The sequence below is a fragment of the Coccidioides immitis genome, assembly GCF_000149335.2.
Source record: "Coccidioides immitis RS genomic scaffold supercont3.4, whole genome shotgun sequence".
Classification (NCBI taxonomy): Eukaryota; Fungi; Ascomycota; class Eurotiomycetes; order Onygenales; family Onygenaceae; genus Coccidioides; species Coccidioides immitis.
In genome coordinates this window covers 3,385,982-3,406,383 of record NW_004504311.1, presented here as the reverse complement: position 1 = coordinate 3,406,383, position 20,402 = coordinate 3,385,982, and the positions used below count along the sequence as shown (strand labels likewise).

Below are 20,402 nucleotides of genomic sequence, written 5' to 3'. Positions count from 1 at the left end.
AATAAACCTTCTGAGATCCACCTATACGAAGCTATGATGCTCGTCATTGGTAGGAAAAGCGTCACACAGGATGCACTCCCACGAGATTTCCCACCACATTGGCCCGCAGGATCGGAGAGCCCGACACCCTAAACATCAGAATGCTCACCTCCTGCCAACAGAACGGTCTTTGACGTAAGGGCAGAGCACCACTGCCGCCTAGGGACCAAAGACTTGAGTAAGTATACTCCGTACCCGGGACTCGGAGAACATTGTGGAACGTGAATCTTCTTGCTGGTGCTTGGCTGAACAAAGGCCGTCATAACTAAAAATTCATGGACTCCGTAAACGACGTTAAGCTATCAAATCCCAATGCGAAACGCTAAGAATCTATCATCCGCCAACGCTAGCCAAGAACATGATAGCCAAGAAGGCGACATAGTTATGTACGTAATTATTTGCATGAGGAGCCGTTGACGACCATCATCGTAGAAAATGCAGCACAGCCCAGCAAAACCCAAAGAATATCACCACTCCAATCCAGAATATCCATTTGTCTTGCTTAGCTCTCCTCTCCACCCTTCGAATGGTCTCTCCACTAACTCCGAGCGTATTTGCGACAGTATATAGTTTCCGCTGTGTGCCTTTTAGTATTTCTCGCTGCTGCCCCAGATCCCCGAGAACCGCTCGGCCACGATCTAAGAATTCGTCCAATTGTGTATTTGTGTTTGCAAAAAATGACTGCTCTCGTAGTGCGTGTTCTTCGCGGCTATATTGTGAAGGGTCAGTGCCAAAACTGAGGCCCGTGTTTCCGGAAGCTTGGCGCCTGTTGGGGTTCGCAAAAGGAGAAGGTTGTGAAGGGAGGGCGGATTGGGCGTAGGGGTTTTCTGGAGTAGCTGCATGATGGGGTCGACGACCTAACAGCTCACTTCTATTCGTCGCAACTTGCTATACATATATAAGCCGAGGTCAGTTGGGACAAGGTGGACGAGGGTTCGGCGAATAAAATCTCCAGGACATACCGCATCGTCACGCTCCTTTTTTAATCTGTCAAACTGGGTTCTGTAATCGACGAGCTCCGCCCTGAAATTCTTCAGACGCTCAAAAGCCTTTTCTTGTTTCTCCGGGATAAGTTCCTTTTTGGAAAGAGATGAATAATCATCAATAGTTCGGGAGAAGGACGCTAGGGATGCGGATATCTGGCCTACCCAAATAAGGAAATTAGCAATCCGTAGTATATCAGGTAATTTTGCAGCCTTAGCTGCTTGCTTGCTGTCGCAATTGGAGTTCACCGTCAGACTTACCTTGGAGGGCGGCTGGAGAGGAGGCAGGAGCTTCAGCGAATGCGTCCAGGTCGCGACGCACAGCCGCAGATTGCTTCAGCGCCGCGTTAAAAAGGGAGTTCTATAATGAATCGCATCAGTCGCATACTCACGGGCAAGCCCGGGGTTGGAAGCCGTTTCAATTTGGGAGGATACCATTATACTGGCGTTCGCCGAAAACAATGGCGATAGATATCTAGGGTTCAAGAAGCGGTTTGTCGATATGCCGTTAAAATTTGACGGAGTCTTGACACCAAGCTAATCCACGGAATGTAGCGCTTAGATCCATTGAAACAATCACCTTGTGTCGCCTGCAAGCTGTCCCCAAGCCGCAAGCTGGCGGTATTCTGCCATCTGGCGCCGCCCTTTCCTCGTGTTGTCAGGTAGCCTCACGTGTTGCTCCGGCTTATTGTCGGGCCGAATGACCAAGGAGGCCATATCGGAATTTTGTAGGCCCGAAAAACCATGGAACCCCGATGAACCCACTGTAAACAGCGCCCGAAAGGTTCCTGCAGCAGGAATGACATGTTTACCATTCCTGAATAGGAAACAGTTCTCATTTTTAAAGGTTCCCCTGCCTGAGAAATGTTCCCAATTGCTGTAGAATGATTTCAGAATGGTGGGAATGTTCTCAGAGTTGCTGAGAACATCAGTAGAAACCCAGTTGGAACACTGTCAGGAATTAACTACTACAATCCTAGTTCCAGGCACCATCCATTTCTAGTCCTTGATCAAATATGTACAAAGCAGGCAAATCTCAGAGAAATGAAACATCCCAGGTGCATAGTAGAAAGGTTCTGGAATCATGACTACTGAAAACCAGATTGCTGCTGGCATCCAACACCTCACTAATCAGTACAGCATAAAGACTTGGCTTTTTAATCACAGAAAGTTCAATAATGATGTAGTTGCTGCCCCCTAGATCTACCTGCACAATTGATAGGTCTAAAACCCAATCTCTCATCATTTCCAATGCTGGAATCACCAAAAAGAATACCCTTTCATTTGTATGCAATTCATGAATGAAAATGCTGGTAATTTGCCCAATGGCAGGGCTGGTTCCATGTGTATACTCAATCAAATTATCAACCATTAGTTTGATTTGCTGGTCTCCAAGTGAGAAAGTAATATTCTTATAGAACCATATTGCAGTTGAGCCTGGTTTCACTACAGACAGCTTATCTCAATCTTTCTTATATGCATTTCAGAGTTTCTGCAAAAATGGGTGGAGATTCAGTAATATGAATAGCTGTGCATTCAGAATATCTAGCACTGGCACCATTTTTCCTGCAGATTGTTGTGCTCAGAAATTCAGAGAATACTCACCAGCAATATCTTTGTCTTCAGCATCTGGTGCCTCAAATTCATCTTCATGCAGATTGGTATTCAGTTGGAGTAAGTCCACAAAAAGAGTCAGGCAGTACTTATAGAGGTTAGAGATGTACTGAATCAAGAATGGCTCACTATCAGCAAATGCTTCTTCAAGTAGTAGAAGCAGTGTATATCTGAAGCTCTCTTGCATTAACAGAATCTTTTCAACATCTTGCTTGTTTGTTCTCTGGACCAGCTTCTTGTATTCCCAATGCTTGTCCTCTTCAATAAGAATATTGCAATTGTTTGGAATTGCATATTCATTTGCTTGTGCTGGATAATGTATGCTGACATGCATATTTGGGCAGTTTTTAAAGCTTCAAATTGCCTTTGTCTTCTTCTTTGAATTGAAATTTTCTGCAATTGGGACACCTGTCTCTTTGGCATACAAATCAAGTGCTGGGAGCTCAATTGGAATGGGAGATGGCCTTGCACTGGTTATGAAAGCTGCTCTAGACCCTGCTTGAGTGCCTGCTGGATGGGTAGTCTCAATAGCTGATACAGCAGTGTCAATTAAACTTTGTAGGTCCTGTCAGGCTGTTGTAATGATCTCTCACAATCTTACAGAGGCAAATTGAGCTGGTAATTGAGATGTTAGAATGGAATTGCTGCATGCAATTCCAGCATAAATTCAAACAATCAAATTCTTTATTGATCTTCCAGAGTAATCTTTAAATGTTACAGGCATCATTCATTGCACTGCTGGATTTATCCATTCCTGGATCATGTAGCATTAGAGAAGAAGCAGAATTATGATAGATGCTCACATGTGCTCCTGTAATTAATAGAATTTCAAATGAGTAAGCAGAGATTGAAGACAGGCCCATCTCCAACAGAATGGAAACTTCTGAAGCAATTTACAGTATTCTTTTTGATCATGGGGTGTAAGAATCACCAAAACCAATAAATAGTGTGCCAGTTTTGATATTTCTGAAAATTTACTGTGACATGGGTCAGAAGGAAAGAAGATCACCAGATTAAGAGATAGGCATATTTTAAGCAATGCTGTCTGCTCTTCAGCCATTTCATATTTCTTGCAGAGGCTTTGCTTTAAAGCTTGAGTTTCTGTAGAGTTGATTTTTTCTCTCTGCTGCAGAATCTGAAAATGATAGCATCCTTCAGTAATGGTATCAAAATCCATGTCATGTCACTGATTCTCTGAAACCATGCAGCTCCAACAAGAACATGTTGCTGTAGGCTCTTTTATTCCAGCATTGGCATTCTGTTGTGGCATATCCTCAAGAAAACAGAGACAAGAGGAAATAACTCTAGTGACTCCCTCACTAGAAATATTCACATCAATGCTCTTGTCAAGCAATGCTAGACCAGGCTCCAAGGCTTCAATCACATTGGGAAAATTGGTTCCATGTGGCCTGAAAGTAATTGTATAAACATTATTATACTTGACTCTTTCAGTAGCTTTCATGCCAGCAGATATCATGTAGACACCTATAAGGCTTCAGTACATGTTCTGGTATAGGCCAAATTCATTAATGAAAAGTTGGTAGGGAAGGGATATAATCTTTTTGCTGTCAGAAAATGTTTGCTTCAATACCTCTCTACCATATGCCACTATTTCTAGCTCACCACATAGTGGAGTGCTCATATTAAGTGGTTGAGCTTTCAGTGTTCCTGATTTCAAAGTTAGCACTTGCTGCATGAAATATTGGGCATTTGGAAGCTCATATCCTGAATTCTCCATATTAAATTCATAGTCCAGGTATACATCAACTTGGGAAAGAATATTGCCTGCCAAAACAAATGTTCCTTGACTTTCAAGAGCAAAGACTTCATTTGGGTGGTGCTGTGGATTCAAATGGGATAATTTCCTGCCATAAAATGTTGGCATGAATTGGTATACTGGTTGAATTTGGAGAGCAATTGCATTTTCAGCAATTGAATTTGATCTTTTATTCTGACCAACAAATTGGACTCTCCCCAAATGGTCATGGTTCATTAGATCTTTATTACAGGGGCAGTTGGTGTTGCAGCATTGGTAGAGGACAAAGTCAGAGAAAAATATAGGCTTGCCATTGCAGTAATATACAAATTTGCCTGAGAAGTATTTAATGGAGCTTCTCCAGCTCCAAGATTGCCATAACTCTCTTGGATTATCAACTAATTCAGCCATTCCTATATGCAGTTTCTTCTGGAAAATTGGCAATTTCACAAGCATGGATATCAATGCAATGGGGTTCTGGAAATACATGTTTGTGCACAATACTGCTTGAGCAAGCCTTTTGTCTGCATCTGATAATGTCAGCATTTTCTTTGGGATGACAGACAGTGGTTTTTGGTGGATAGGTAGTATCAGAAATTGTGACTGGCATCTCTTCTTTAATGTTGACAGTTCAGTAGGCATAAGTTTCAATGACTTGATATCTGTCAGGTTCTGGAGGATTTCCCTCAGTGATTAGTATTGCTGTTGGGATATGCCTGTATGCTCACACCATAATGTAAGAGACATTAGGAATTGATTCATTTAATCATATGCTTTGGCCTGTGAGTGTGGAATAGCTTCTGATGATTTATTCTCAAGAATCAGCATTGTTACTTAAGTATCCATTGTTTCTGAATCTTCATCAATTTCTGGATCTTCTTCAATCAGGATTTTATTTTCTAGGCATGATAATTCTGCATCAGCTGCAGCATCTTTCAATATTTCATATAATTGATTGTCATCATCAGTATATGCTGGGCCAGCATTGCCATCACCAGTATCTAATGTAGACTATGCAATATTAGCCTCAGCATTTAACAATTCTGATAAACAATTTTTCACACTATAAGACCAAATTTGTTATCATCAGAAATTAATGCCAAATCCTCCAGCTGTCCTGACTGTAGTGGTGTCAGGTGGGCACTGCTTTCATATTTAATTGACTGACAAATACTCTCTTCACTTGCTTGACCCTGGATCTGTTGTTCACCAGTAATTGAAGTATCATTGCTTGAATTTGGATCTCAGAGTGTAATTTTCTTGACTTTTCAGAGATTTGGACACAACATTTCAACAACAAGGCTATTATTGATTGTATGAAGTTGTAAAAGAAATGCATGGAATGCTCTTGAAGTGAAGTATCTTTGGTTACTCTTTCAGAAAGTGAAGGTTATCTGTTACCTGTCAACAGAAAATGTGGGGGAAATTGCCAATAGAATATGGAGTTGGGAATAACTGCTTTCATGCTGGGGTCAGGAAGCTTGCAATTGATATAGATTATAGTATATCCAAAATTCTACAAGGGTTTCAGAGTTAAATTCTCCAACATAGATGGTGAAGCTTTCTTTTTTGATGAATTCAATGTGGGTGACTTTGATGACATTGCCACTGCAGGAACCAATGCAGACACACAAGGGGCAGATATACAAGATCAGAATCTCAAAAAAGGCAAAGAGAATGAGAAAAGGGGCAAGAAGCACAAGTAAAGAGTTTGACACTCTGATGCAGAAGAATATGAGAGAGAGAATTAGTCAAAAGAGGAGGTTCTGAAATGGTGAGTGAGATGAATGTATCTCACAACATTCAGCAAGGAAAAACTTCCTGAAATTATAGAGGAAGTATATAAAACAAATGATGAAGACTCATATGTCTTCAGTTCAGCAAGAGTGTCTGCCCTGGAGTTTTTAAAGGACTGGAAATATAAAATGTTGAGGAAGATGAGTGTTAGTATGCTGCCTCATAATATTGAGAGATCTTTTACTGACTGCTAGCAGAAGCATGTCAAGAATGTAAAGAAGATTGACCACAAGGACAATTTCAATATTGGCATGCACTGTTGTCAGAATCCTGACAAACTCTTTGCATATTTTGCAAAGCACTTTGACCCCAAAAAATTCTTTGAGATTTTCTTCTGGGCAGAGCCAATTGTTGATTATGAGAAATCAAAGCAATTAGGGCAATGGTATATCAAGTGTATGTCAGAATTGAAGACAAATATAAGATAATGAGCATTACTGACCTTGATTTAGAGATATATGCCAATTTGACAGTGCAGGTCAAACTGCATGATGACCTCATGAAGAAATTGAACTGCAAGAAGGAAGCCATTGGGGCATGGTGGGAAATCCTCAAATTTTAAGACTATATGGGACAACATCCACAATATGAGAATGTCAACAAAGAGGACTTTGTGGAAAAGAGAAAGGAGACCAAGAAGAAGATAAGAGCTTCAGCTTCTGAAGCTGATAAGTTGGCAATTCTTACAAAGATTTGATTTTCAGGTGAGGCTCCACCAAAAGAGTGAACTGCAAAATACTGAATCAGTAATGTCAAGCTCTCTTGGGGCATCTGCACATTAATTAGCATGTATATATATATGATATAGAATCCAAACCTGAGCAGCACTGAAGCTGCAATAATTCTCACAATAATTCAACAGGCAAAGCAGCTGTATAGTAGGAATCAACTTTTCAAGAATTCCCGCCAAAAATCTGCTGGAGGATTGCTTGTTGGAGTTGCATAGGTAATATAAAAATCAACACATCTAGTAGAGCACATGTCAACAAAGCCCTACCTAATCAGGACAGCTCTCATATATATAAACAACCTCTTCCACAACCTCTTCTCTTTCTCTTCTCTCTCTCTCTCTCTCTCTCTCTTTTCAAGTCTTTCTAATCTTTGTTTCCCCATCTCCCCTTTCTCTCTTCCATTGGTATTTCTTTTTGAATTCATTAATATACTTCAATTTGCAGAGGTAGGTGATCTGAGATATATGAGATTAGCAAAAGCTGATGCATTTTGCAGAAAAACACATCAAAATGGTGAACATGTGTGGAACCCCAAAAGAGAACAAGCCAGGCTGTAAACCAAAAGATAAAGCTTCAGATGGGCCATCAGTCTTCTGTTAATGATGCATTATGGCATATATGATTCTGAAAAATCTTGAAAAGCCCTGTAATAATATTCAGGGCTCTGGCAACACTTGCTCAAACTGCTTATGAAACAAGAAGCATTGCTGTAACTTTTCTGAGACAATAATCAATCAGATTCTTGAGTTGCAAAGTGCATACTTCAAATGGGTGAATACAACAAACACTGTCATCAAAAATGCTCATGAAGTGGGTGTTGTTGCTTTTGCTCAAGCTATCAATAAAGAGTTGAAAACTGTCCTTGCAAATATGCCAAAAGAGACTCCTTCTGTTGATGATAAGCCAGATGCATTAAATGGCAAAGTCATTAAAGCTCTTCAAGAGATTTCCATGATCTTGAAAGAAATTTGGGAAATTCAAGAGGCAAACTTCATTGCAGTCTCTGACATAAAGAATGCTCTTAATGTAAGTTCACTTCACTTCTTATTTTTGAGGTGAAGATTCTAACTTTCAAAAGAATATGCCACAACTTATTGATTCAGGTCTTTGTGCAGCTCTTACCACTTGTTCAGCTCCACCTGCAAATAACTCCCTTCCTTCTCATGCTGTAAGATATTCTCTTAGAATTGAATTGGAAAAGAGATCTAATGAGAGTGAATTAGTTGAAATGTTCCTTTGATGGTGCTTCCAATTCTGAAGCAAAAAGAATCTGCTTAAGCTTCTTGCTGCCACAAACTGTTCCTGAAACCCTGACTCTGATCAGGAGCCTTCAATTTTCTCTGTTTTCAACCAGTATGTGTGCAAATAACATTTCCTGAAATATACTGACTGTTTACTCCAACAGAGCAACAAAGTATGGCATCAAAGGGTGCATCTTCTTCTCATGATGTGACTCCAACACAAACTGTCATTTCTGCAAAGCCAAGCATGCCAGCAGTTAAAAATCCCAATGCCAATGAGAAGGATGCCAAAAAGAACAATGCCAACAACAAGGATGCCAACAAGAATGATGCTGACAAGGATGCCAACAACAAGAATGCCAACAAGAAGGGTGCTGAAAATGAGAATGCTGAAAAAGCTGATGCAAATGTTACTTCTGATGTTAGCAGCAAAGGTTTCCAAAACTGGTTTTTCAGTTGGGGTGATCTATAAAGCAGCAGGAATTGTGTCACTACAGTAGTTACCTAGTTTTCAAAATTAAGAAAAGGTTCTTTCAATTTGAAATGAAACCCCTGATCTCATAGTTCAAATTTCAGTTACATTCTAGAACTGAGCTCATTTCCCAAAAGGAAGTGTTCTCGGAAAGGTAATAGGAATCCTACAGTGCTCCAACAGTTCTCTATTTGGATTATGGTTCTCGCACGATTCCTAATTAGGTTACCGTGAGATCTCAGAAACATAAGGGTTTTTCGGACCAACGAAATCCCGATATGGGGACCATCGAAGGCTTCGAAGAAATGGGGACGCTCTCGACCGCTCCGGAGCCCTTCAAATTTATACTAATTTTGCTTTTCTGTCCGGAGCATACAATATGATTGAAATCCTTAGACGGACTATCAATCGTACTAAAAAATATACAGATACTACAGATGCGTATGCAGCTTTGATACAGATATAGACCTAGAGCTATCCATTCAACTCCGACGTGCAAATCCAACAACAACAAGTGCTAAGAAGTGGAGAAATTATTTGGCAAGCTATTGGAGCATCGTCATGTCATGGTAGACATGGATGAGTCCGATAAATTCCCGAATCGTCACTCCGTGAAAAGAAAGAGGCTGTTATTTTGGCGGATATTTGTTCTGGACGAACCACCTATTACGAAAATCTGGTATCAGAGACGTTTCATCAGGAAATCGCACAAAATGTATAGGCAAACTCACCTGCTCACATAATAATCCAAAAGTCCAGCAGCTCCGATACCACCGCCCCACCACATAACGGTGTCCCAGGTCAACACTCCCTTCAAATACTTTTGATATGCACCATACCCTAATCCGGCACTCGCAGCCGTGAACAGGATTGCGTTGGTCACTAGCACTGGATTCGTCCGATTCTCACACAGCTTCGCATAAGCTCCTTTGGCCTTTTCCTTCTCTCGACCCACAGCCGTCTTGCCTTTCTCTTTGTTCTTGCCTTCACGAGGGTTTTCACGCTCTTCGCGCTGGAGGCGCTCGGCCTGGGTATTCGTTTTTACAGATTGGGATTCGTAGGTTGATGGGACGGTGTTGATGTGAGGGGAGTCGACATCAACAAGAGAGGAGGTTGTTGTTTCGATATCTGCGACTTCGATTTGAGCCGGTTGGGGGGCGGCCCTAGAGAGACGACGTTAGGACACGCTGTTCACTGGCATCGAGATTTCGCGATATGACGTTATATCCACTTACGCCTGTATTTGAAAGTTAGCGAGGAATAGCTCTCAAGACATTGATAAAGGGGTGCTGTGTTTGCTGGAATCCTTACTTCTTTCGGGCTTTGGCTTGCGCCTCGTGCAGCGGCTTCTGCGTATGACATGGGGGGCATGTAGAGAGGATTAAAAAAAGGGGTCGTCAGAGGATATCTGTCTGCTCTTGTTAGTAATAGGAGAGGAGAAAAGAATCCACCAAGCGCATCTATATCAAGCCGTAACGGATATTCCTTACTTTTGTGACAAAGATTTGCTAAATTCACCTGCTAATGATTTTCAAATGAAGGACAGTGAGGTTCTTCATAGCCCAGTGGGTATGTACCCAGCCCATCCTTTTAATCCCGCTGGCTAGACATAGTGATACCGGGACGTCATGAAAGCTTCCAACCCACTGCATCACGTCATAGGTGCCTCTGGAACCACCTGATCTTCAGCCACAGGAGGGTCCCGCCAAGAATTACGTAACTTGTATTGGCATGTAACGATTCATTCCACGTGACAGGGTGATCGGCTGTCAAGATGGCAAATCGGCGACCTGTGATGTTGGTGCAATCACAGAAGCCATGACAGGAAACTGGGGAATACCTCAATTCCTGCAAATTGGTATTTAAATATTCCACTGAACATAGAGAGGGAAATTAGCACAGACAAAGAGGGAATAAAACGGTCGTGGGATACAGTAATACATTTTTAGTACAAATGGAAGAAAGAAATGGGGGAAAACACAGCGTCAAGGTCAATGTCGCTGGCCAAAGTCTAATGAAAAAGAACAACAGAGAAAGGGTAAAAGCATTTCATAGCATAAGTTCAAGAGGGTTCTCGACCACTTTCTTCAACTCTCGCATGAACTCGGCCCCAACTGCCCCATCGACCACCTTGTGGTCAAAGCTTCCAGTGACCACAATCTGGTCGTCCCACTGCACCTCAGTACCCTCTTCCGTCTCCAAAGGCACGGCTACCTTTCGTGTAGTCCCGACAGCAAGTATGGCAGCTTGAGGAGGGTTGATCACAGCAGTAAATCTTTCAACCGCAGGATTCATACCCATGTTGCTGATGGTGAAGGTGCCACCATTGAACTCCTCAGGTTTTAGCCTATTGTCTCGGGCACGCTTGCCGAGATCCTTAACTTGACGCGAAATGCTTTCCAGGCCAAGTCCCTCCACGCCTTTCACGATGGGAGTAATGAGCCCAACAGGAGTCGCGACCGCAACGCTAATATCAACCGTATTATGCTGGCGAATCACAACCTGTCCATTCTGCTCAATCCAAGCTGAATTGACAGCGGGGACTTTGCGAAGTGCGAGAGCACATGCTTTGATGAGGAAGTCATTAACGGAGAGCTTGTATTTGCCGTCTGCACTGGAGTTTAGAGCTTGGCGAAGTTTGAGGAGTTTTGTGACGGACAAAGTTGAGGAAACGAAGTAATGGGGGTTATCCTTCATGGATTGAGTGAGGCGGCTTGCAATGACCTTACGCATTGATGAGGCAGGAATATCTTCGTAGGTTGGGCCTGCAGCAGCACCGACGGCCGTGGTGGGCTGGTATTTTTCAACATCTTCCTTGGTGATTCGACCTCCAGGGCCTGTTCCCTTGAGGGTCTTTATTGGCACTCCACGTTCTAAAGCAAGGGCCTTGGCAGCCGGGCTGATCAACGGTTCTCTATCAATGGATGGTTGAAGGCGTTCCCCAGTGATATCTGGTTCTTCTGCGGCGGGCTTAGCCTCGTCCTGTGCGAGCGATTGGCCTTCGGCTTCGGCTTCAGGTCCCTTTGAGGACTCGGGAGTCTCTTTTGGAGTCTTATCAGCAGATGGCTTCTTATCGCCGCCAGCATCTTCCAGGGAAAATGATCCGAACTGGGCGATATCGGTGCCTTCTTCAACCATGACGGCAATGGGCTGTGTTGAAGGTCAGAAAGGACGGCAAGAAGAGGATCGACCTTGGAAACTTACATTCCCAACAGAAACATCCTTTTCTCCAGCTTCCTTCAAAATTTTCGCAAGAACACCTTCTTCTTGGAACTCGAAGTCCATTTGTGCCTTGTCTGTTTCAATTTCGACCAGGACGTCGCCTGGTGACAGTGTGTCGCCGACCTTTTTCTGCCATGCGCCGATGTTACCTGCGGTCATTGTGGGCGACAATGCTGGCATGCTGATGATAGTATGGGGAGGATAAGCTAAATCACGCAGTTTTGAATTTAGTTCAGTTTTGATTGTATCTAACGACAGGGAGGTACGGCGTACATTTCGAGGCATAGTATCTCGCAAGGGAAGCGTAGAGAGGCAATTGTGGCCTGGATGGGACAACGTATCAGTGAGCGTTTTCGCAGAAGAAACATTAGGGGTACCATCAAGAATTACTTACCGTGCGGCATCGCGCAGTCTGTACACATTCCGCGACTCTCGTAGGGTGGAAGCGGGTCTGGAGACAAGTAGACGACAAGAAGGGAATCGCGACATCACCGCAGCGGAAGCCATTATGGCAGAAGAAATAAATAGGAGAATGAGAGGATGAGATCGCTTGGAAGGATGAAAAGCGATCGTCAAGGTCCGCGCCGGGATCCTATCAAGAAATTCAAACCACGTATGAACAAAGGAAGTTCGACCAGCTTGACACACCGTTTTGTTGAGCTATTAACTCGGAATTGGTTGGTCTCGGCGGATCAGCCTGGGTGGATTCCCACCAAATCATGGCAGCTTACTAATGGGACATGAGCTAGTCCCTGTCCGTGCTGGCGCGTTTTGCTGCGCTGTCGGGCCGCGTCGGCCGCTGTATCAAAAGATGCCACTCTCCGGTCATGGGTATCAAAGGCTCCTGGGAAATGGTAGATCGATGTCAGGGTGAACGCATGGTTGACCGTCAAGTCTTTTATCCTGTGTGCCGCCCACATCTCTACTTGTCGCCTTTCAATGCAGACAGACCCTTTAGCGGTGTCTACGGTCCATAGAGGTTGGAGTCTAGCCGCCAATGGCTCAGTGCGATGTGCCCGAGCACGACTTTGTGACCGGCACGTCCCTCTCCGATGAACCCGCCGGCTCTCCCACAAATAACGAAGCAACAATGGCGGAACTAAATGAGACTGATCCCGTCCCTCACACTACAGAGCTGTCGACATCCGCATCCCAAGAAGTGCCTTCGCAGAACGAGCCTTCGAATACCCAAGAGTCTACAAATGATGCAGTTCAAGGGACTGGGAAAGAATCGGGGGACCCCGCCGTTCCGCAAGAGAACATTGGTGAAGAGGGACCGAGCATTCCAGTGATCACTAGCTCTGATACGGCACTGGAGGCTGATAAAGAAAATCAATCCCACCCGAGCCCGATTCCAGCTTTGCCAGCGGAAACAAGGGAACGATCGGACTCGCGGTCCACCGTTGCTACTCAAGGCATGCACCGATCGGCACCGCTTACCTCCGCAGTATTTGTTATCACTGCCCTGGACACAATCGCAGCTTCAAAGGAAGCGCGACGCAGTAAGGAGTTGGGCGAGGCCGTGAGCTTAGCCCAGGGAAACATCAAACAGTCTGAACAGCACCCCATTGACCCTGAAATTATCTTTCGACCTTTGGAGTTGGCTAGCAAGACTGTTAGCATCCCCCTACAAATTACTGCTCTAGATTGTATTGGCAAACTCATCACATATTCCTACTTCGCATTCCCTTCCTCCCCGGACGAACCCAGCTCGGAATCGCAGAATCAACCACCATTAATAGAACGTGCTATCGAGACAATATGCGACTGTTTTGAAAATGAAGCCACTCCGCCAGAAATACAACAGCAAATTATTAAATCCTTGCTCGCTGCAGTGCTCAACGACAAGATTGTTGTTCATGGTGCTGGTTTACTCAAAGCTGTGAGGCAGATATATAACATTTTTATTTATTCGAAGTCCAGCCAGAACCAGCATATTGCTCAAGGATCGCTTACCCAAATGGTTGGCACCGTTTATGATCGTGTACGCCTCCGCCTAGATCTAAAAGAAGCACGACTCCGGGATGCCCAGAGCCAGCGTAACCGCTCTGAATCCGATGCGTCACTCGATCAGCCTAACGATGATGCCTCAAATGAGCAGGATGAGTCCCCCGAAGATGGGCAATCTCTTGTTTCTGACCACCCTGTTGCGAAGGAGCCAAGAGAGAAAATGACTTTACAAAGCTTTGAGACAAATAAAGATGACGCGATGGTAAATGATAACGCGCCTACGATGGTAACTCGGGCAAAGGCCAATCGCAAGGCGTCCCGTTCCGTTCCAGGTGAAGACCTAGATCCGGCAACAGACGACGAAGACGAAATTTACGTGAAAGATGCATTCCTTGTTTTCCGAGCACTATGCAAACTGAGCCATAAGATTCTATCCCATGAACAACAACAAGATCTTAAGTCGCAAAACATGAGATCAAAGTTACTGTCGCTGCATTTGATGCAACATCTTCTCAGCAACCATGTTACCGTGTTCACATCTCCTCTTGCTACCATTAGGAGTAGCTCGAACACCGGTGACACTATGACACTGTTGCAGGCTATAAGGCCACATCTTTGTTTGAGTTTGAGTAGAAATGGCGCCAGCTCTGTACCCCCGGTATTCGAGGTTTGCTGTGAGATATTCTGGCTAATGTTGAGACACATGCGGGTCATGTTAAAGGTCAGCCCAAAAATGCTCCTGAATGTAAGTGTGATCATCTAATAATGAGAACAGAAAGAGTTGGAGGTATTTTTCAAGGAGATATACCTCGCCATCCTAGAGAAACGCAATTCACCGATGTTCCAAAAAAAATATTTCATGGATATCCTTGGAAGGTTATCCACGGATCCTCGCGCTCTCGTCGAACTATACTTAAACTATGATTGTGATCGTATGGCTTTAGAGAACACGTTTCAAGGGTGCGTGAGCCTGCGCCGGCATGGTTTATTTAGTATTGACTTATTTATAGCATCATCGAACAATTGTCGAGAATATCGAGCATGCCTGTGGCAGTAACTGTACAGCAACAGCAGCAATATCAAGAACACCGTGCGAATACCCCGACTTCTGCCCATGACTGGCACCAGCCGGGAACACTACCTCCGTCCTTGTCAACAGCAAAAATCGACAATATCGCACCTACAAGCTCTCAAAATATACCACCTGAATATGCTATGAAACAAAGGGCTCTGGAATGCCTTGTAGAAATTTTGCGATCTTTGGACACATGGTCTTCACAGGACACGAATTCTTCAAAATCTTTACCCCGCGAACCATTTTCACGAAACTCCTTGGCGATGTCTAGGGAATCTCTTGACACAGCAGCACCGACATTATCGACCGCCTCACCAAGAGTAGATTCTGGGGAACCTTTGACTGGCCAATCGACTCCCGTTGCAGAAGACGATCCCAACGAAATTGAAAAAGCCAAGCAGCAGAAGATTGCATTAACAAATGCGATTCGGCAGTTCAATTTTAAGCCAAAGAGAGGAATGAAGCTTTTTCTCTCCGAAGGCTTTATTCGGTCGGATTCACCTTCTGATATTGCCAGTTTTCTGCTTCGAAATGAACGATTGGATAAAGCTGCTGTTGGCGAATTTCTTGGTGAGGGGGATGCGGAAAACATTGCAATAATGCATGCATTTGTCGATTTGATGGATTTTGGCGATCGTGGCTTTGTTGATGCGCTCCGCGAGTTCTTACAAAGCTTTCGGCTTCCGGGGGAATCCCAAAAGATCGATCGCTTTATGCTAAAATTTGCCGAGCGGTATCTTACAGGGAATCCGAAGTCTTTCGCTACGGCCGACGATCCCTACGTTCTTGCATACTCTGTAATCATGCTTAATACCGACCTTCACAGTTCTAAATTGAAGCGCAAAATGACCAAGGAAGATTTTATCCGAAATAATAGGGACCTCCAAGATGTTCCCCAGGAATACCTTGGAGGTATCTATGATGAAATCGCTAATAACGAGATTGTTCTATACAGTGAGCGAGAGCATGCAGCAAACCTTGGCCAGCCCACTCCGGCTCCGGGGCTCGCCTCTAGAGCTGGACAAGTTTTAGCCACGGTCGGAAGGGATATCCAAGGCGAAAAGTACGCTCAGGCCTCAGAAGAGATAGCCAACAAGACGGAACAGCTTTATCGAAGTTTAATCCGGGCCCAGAGGAAGTCTGCCATGAAGGAAGCACTCTCCAGATTTATCCCGGCTACCTCCGTGCGCCATGTTGGCTCTATGTTCAATGTGACCTGGATGTCGTTTTTGTCTGGTCTCTCGGCTCAAGTGCAGGATACCCAAAACCTAGACACTATTCGGCAGTGTATGGAGGGTATTAGGCTCGCCATTCGTATATCATGTGCCTTTGATTTAGAGACTCCACGAGTTGCGTTTGTAACTGCTCTTGCGAAGTTTACCAATCTTGGGAATCTTCGAGAAATGATGGCAAAGAACCTGGAAGCTCTCAAAGTGCTACTTGACGTCGCGATTAGTGAAGGAAATCATCTAAAAAGCTCTTGGAGAGAAATCCTTACGTGCATCAGCCAACTTGATCGGTTTCAACTACTTACTGATGGGGTAGACGAGGGGGCTCTCCCAGACATGTCCGTTGCTCGGGTAGTGCCTCCATCGGATAGTTCGCGCACTCGCAAATCGTTGCAGGTTCCCCGGAGACCAAGGCCACGATCAATCAACGGCTCGACCCAGTTTAGACCAGACATCGCCATGGAGAGCCGGTCGACTGAAATGGTCAGGGGAGTAGATAGAATATTTACTAACACCGCGAACTTGTCTCAAGATGCGATTGTAGATTTCGTCTGGGCTCTAAGCAATGTCAGCTGGCAAGAGATACAGTCTTCCGGTCAAAGTGAGTCTCCGCGGACATACAGTCTTCAAAAGCTAGTGGAGATCAGCTATTATAATATGACACGAGTCAGGATCGAATGGAACAGAATCTGGGAAGTCCTTGGCGAACATTTCAACCACGTCGGCTGCCATGCTAACACAGCGGTTGTCTTTTTCGCCTTGGATTCCCTTCGACAGCTATCCATGAGATTTCTAGAAATTGAGGAGCTGCCTGGCTTCAAGTTCCAAAAAGACTTTTTGAAGCCTTTTGAGCATGTGATGGCCAACAGCACCGTTGTGACTGTCAAAGACATGGTTCTGCGATGCTTGATCCAGATGATACAGGCTAGAGGGAACAATATTAGATCTGGATGGAAAACTATGTTTGGTGTTTTCTCTGTGGCTGCAAGAGAGCCGTACGGTGAGCAAGAAAAGTTCCCCCTCGCATAGCATTGCCTAATCATCTTATTAGAGGGAATCGTAAACATGGCTTTCGAGCACGTCTCTCAAATATATAACACGCGTTTTGGAGTCATCATCACTCAGGGCGCTTTCCCGGACTTGGTAGTTTGCTTGACAGAATTCTCGAAGAACTTGAAGTTTCAGAAAAAGTCCTTGCAGGCAATTGAAACTCTCAAGTCAACAGTTCCCAAGATGCTTAAAACCCCCGAATGCCCTCTTTCTCATCGCCGTTCCTCTACATCCAGTGCTCCAAGCGACACCGTCGTTCCACTGACGCCACAGACGAGCAGACAGTCAGCGGAAGAACAGTTCTGGTATCCTGTTCTAATAGCATTCCAAGACGTCCTCATGACTGGGGATGACCTTGAAGTGCGATCTAGGTAGGGATGAAAGTTTGAGAACTTCGTGTAAATGGGGAAGCTAACCATGCTATAGGGCGTTGACTTACCTCTTCGAAATCCTTATCCGGTATGGTGGCGACTTCCCAACAGAATTCTGGGATGTTCTTTGGCGACAGCTGTTGTATCCTATATTTGTGGTGTTACAGTCAAAGTCAGAGATGTCAAAAGTACCAAATCACGAAGAGCTTTCTGTTTGGCTCTCGACAACCATGATTCAAGCCTTACGACATATGATCACGTTGTTCACGCACTACTTTGATGCTTTGGAGTATATGTTGGATCGTTTCTTAGGGCTGCTAACTCTCTGCATATGTCAAGAGAACGACACGATTGCTAGAATCGGCAGCAATTGTCTCCAGCAGTTGATTTTGCAAAATGTACAGAAATTTCAGGCTACGCACTGGGACAAAATCGTCGGAGCTTTTGTGGAGCTGTTTGAAAAGACCACTGCTTATGAACTCTTTACGGCTGTTATTCCTAATCCTGCGAAGAGTTCGGAATCCTCAAAAGTAGCCGACGATTCAGCATCGGTGAACGAGATTTCAAATGAGCAAATCGCCGTGGGAGATGAGACATCCATCAATGGCGACCAACGACCGGCTACAGCGACCGAAGCGGAAGAAGCCAAAAGCCCCCAACATTCTGCTCAGCTTGAAGATCATGCATCGCCCACCGAGCAGCAACAGGCTCCCCTAGCCATTAGTGCTTCACGTCGAAAATTTTTCAACCGCATTATAACTAATTGCGTTCTCCAGCTGCTGATGATCGAGACAGTTAATGAATTGTTTTCAAATGATGCAGTGTACGAACAAATTCCAAGCGATGAACTGTTACGTCTAATGGCACTTCTGAAGAAGAGCTATCAATTTGCGAAGAAATTCAACGAAGCCAAGGATCTCAGGGTCGCTCTTTGGAAGCAAGGATTCATGAAGCAGCCGCCTAACCTCCTGAAACAAGAAAGCGGGAGCGCTGCGACATATGTGAACATCCTTTTCCGGATGTACCATGATGAGGGCGATGAGAGAAAAAGCAGTCGAGGGGAAACTGAAGAAGCTCTTATACCGTAAGTGTGAATGCGCGATTGCTTTAGGCGATAGTAGGACTAATCCACAGCGTTAGGCTTTGTGCGGACATCATCCGCGGCTACGTCAAATTAGATGAAGAGACCCAGCAGCGCAACATTGCCGCCTGGCGACCTGTTGTAGTCGATGTGGTAGAAGGCTACACAGGCTTTCCACGCGAGACTTTCGACAAGCACGTTGAAACCTTTTATCCTCTCGGAGTGGAATTACTCTCCCGCGATCTCAACAGCGAAGTTCGCCTCGCTCTCCAGTCTCTTTTTCGGCGAGTTGGCGAATGTCGACTTGGAATGAGGCCCGTGTCACCAGTGGAGGCGCCCATGAGTCCGCGCGGCTCGGTGTCGCATAGTTATTTTGGGAATGGCCACAGACGCAGCAGAGGTCGATCTATAAAAGGCTAATTGCTTCTTTGCCACCGTCCTCTTTTAGCACCTCGCTCGCTTTGGCTCTCTCATTTTCTGGCGGACGGGTTTTGCTCTTTTTTACTTTTTCTTCGGTTTTTTTTTGCTCCAACGATGAGATTACCCCCTAATTTCAGCTAGTTGGCTGTTCTAGTCGAGTTTACTTTACTTTTTTCTTTTCTTGGTATATGGCTTCAGCGTGTATATTAGAAGGGAGATCTATTCATTCTGTTTCTATTTGCGGACTCGCATCAAAAAATAAATACATTTTTGCAGGGAGTTTCGACTCCATCAATCATGCATTTTCTATTGCCATGATGTAGCCAAGTGGGCGTGATAAGGATGGTCAACTTAACCGCTGGAAAACTCTCAAGCCATTTGTTCAGCGCCCGAATTTTCGTCTTGACTGCTTCATAGTTAATCCCTCATGGCACCCCGAACCGGACTTGGCCCCTTTACGCAGTTGAGTGGACGCTGCATACTACCGAACGCCGCGCTGGCCTGACGAGATGGTCGTCGATGCTGGCTCTCGGCATCGTGTTATCGCAGCTGTGATAGGCCTGTGGTCACACAAAAAGCTGAGTTTTTAAAAGACGACAACTTTACTCTGTACGCTGGTCGGCAATGCATGGCCCAATCCGAGCAGGATAAAGATGCATGAGGCAAAGTTTCAGGAAAAAACAAAGATTCTCGGCTCAATCCGTTAATATTCCCATTGAGTGGCAACGAAGCGGATTTGGAATATTGTTCGGATATCAAGCTCAATATTGAAATTTGGCTGGTCATTTGAAATAGACTTTATAGAAAGAGAAACAGCCATGTATAGCATAACTAGGCTCTCTGGAGGATTACATAGTACGGAGTATACTACTCTGTAGACGTGAGGCGCATAATATTGTGCCGGGTATCTGCACCGACTAGACCAATCCGTCGAAATAGGGAAGAAAATTCTACAGAACATTCCGCATTTGTGGCGTTAATGCTTCTGCAGATGACGATGAGCAATGACCTTTTGTGTGGTTGCACAGCATGTGTGGCCGATTCGAGGAAGGACACCGAGGCGAGCATCCACAATCCGACAAAATAAGGTGCAGGATGCGTCAAGGAGGAAATGGCTTGATGATTTGGCTTCTTTCCCGCAGCGTAACCGCCTCGCACTATGAATACCATATTGCACGGGATACTGTTGCTTGGATCGTTTATCCGGTAGCCACTGCATTAATTCCGGGGATCTGGACCATCATCAGCAAAGAGTGAAGCGAAAAAAAAGTCTGTTATACCGCGTAGTTAGATTCTCAACAATATTTCGTGAATTGTGCCAGGCCGTTGGGTTAGATACTAGATACCCCATCCTTGTTCCCTCCATTTCTG

The 20,402-nt window shown here is 44.6% G+C and overlaps 5 protein-coding genes across 5 annotated transcripts; 2 read left to right on the top strand and 3 right to left on the bottom strand.

Moving 5' to 3' along the window:
- Nucleotides 1–249: 249 nt before the first annotated feature.
- On the bottom strand, nucleotides 250–1,624 carry CIMG_05464 (membrin). Its single transcript, XM_001246022.2, has 4 exons — nucleotides 1,458–1,624; nucleotides 1,284–1,383; nucleotides 1,002–1,183; nucleotides 250–927 (listed from the first exon to the last, which is right to left on the bottom strand). Exons 1-4 carry the CDS (start codon nucleotides 1,458–1,460, stop codon nucleotides 463–465), a joined length of 750 nt encoding a protein of 249 aa, XP_001246023.1. The 5' UTR covers nucleotides 1,461–1,624; the 3' UTR covers nucleotides 250–462.
- Nucleotides 1,625–6,179: 4,555 nt separating this feature from the next.
- Nucleotides 6,180–6,751, top strand: CIMG_13468 (uncharacterized protein; the record flags this gene model as incomplete). The annotated part of the gene is made up of 3 exons (XM_001246019.2): nucleotides 6,180–6,335; nucleotides 6,384–6,585; nucleotides 6,663–6,751. The coding sequence occupies 3 exons, from the start codon at nucleotides 6,180–6,182 to the stop codon at nucleotides 6,749–6,751; spliced, it is 447 nt and encodes a 148-aa protein (XP_001246020.2).
- A 2,140-nt stretch (nucleotides 6,752–8,891) lies between these two features.
- CIMG_05460 (uncharacterized protein) lies at nucleotides 8,892–10,169 on the bottom strand. The gene is made up of 4 exons (XM_001246018.2): nucleotides 10,124–10,169; nucleotides 9,865–10,045; nucleotides 9,365–9,796; nucleotides 8,892–9,296 (listed from the first exon to the last, which is right to left on the bottom strand). Exons 2-4 carry the CDS (start codon nucleotides 10,002–10,004, stop codon nucleotides 9,263–9,265), a joined length of 606 nt encoding a protein of 201 aa, XP_001246019.2. The 5' UTR covers nucleotides 10,005–10,045; nucleotides 10,124–10,169; the 3' UTR covers nucleotides 8,892–9,262.
- A 290-nt stretch (nucleotides 10,170–10,459) lies between these two features.
- On the bottom strand, nucleotides 10,460–12,457 carry CIMG_05459 (pyruvate dehydrogenase complex dihydrolipoamide acetyltransferase). Its single transcript, XM_001246017.2, has 4 exons — nucleotides 12,250–12,457; nucleotides 12,129–12,178; nucleotides 11,838–12,061; nucleotides 10,460–11,783 (listed from the first exon to the last, which is right to left on the bottom strand). Exons 1-4 carry the CDS (start codon nucleotides 12,360–12,362, stop codon nucleotides 10,683–10,685), a joined length of 1,488 nt encoding a protein of 495 aa, XP_001246018.1. The 5' UTR covers nucleotides 12,363–12,457; the 3' UTR covers nucleotides 10,460–10,682.
- A 270-nt stretch (nucleotides 12,458–12,727) lies between these two features.
- Nucleotides 12,728–19,333, top strand: CIMG_05458 (guanyl-nucleotide exchange factor). The gene is made up of 6 exons (XM_001246016.2): nucleotides 12,728–14,550; nucleotides 14,581–14,765; nucleotides 14,816–17,109; nucleotides 17,161–17,530; nucleotides 17,586–18,614; nucleotides 18,671–19,333. Exons 1-6 carry the CDS (start codon nucleotides 12,853–12,855, stop codon nucleotides 19,029–19,031), a joined length of 5,937 nt encoding a protein of 1,978 aa, XP_001246017.2. The 5' UTR covers nucleotides 12,728–12,852; the 3' UTR covers nucleotides 19,032–19,333.
- Nucleotides 19,334–20,402: the final 1,069 nt, after the last annotated feature.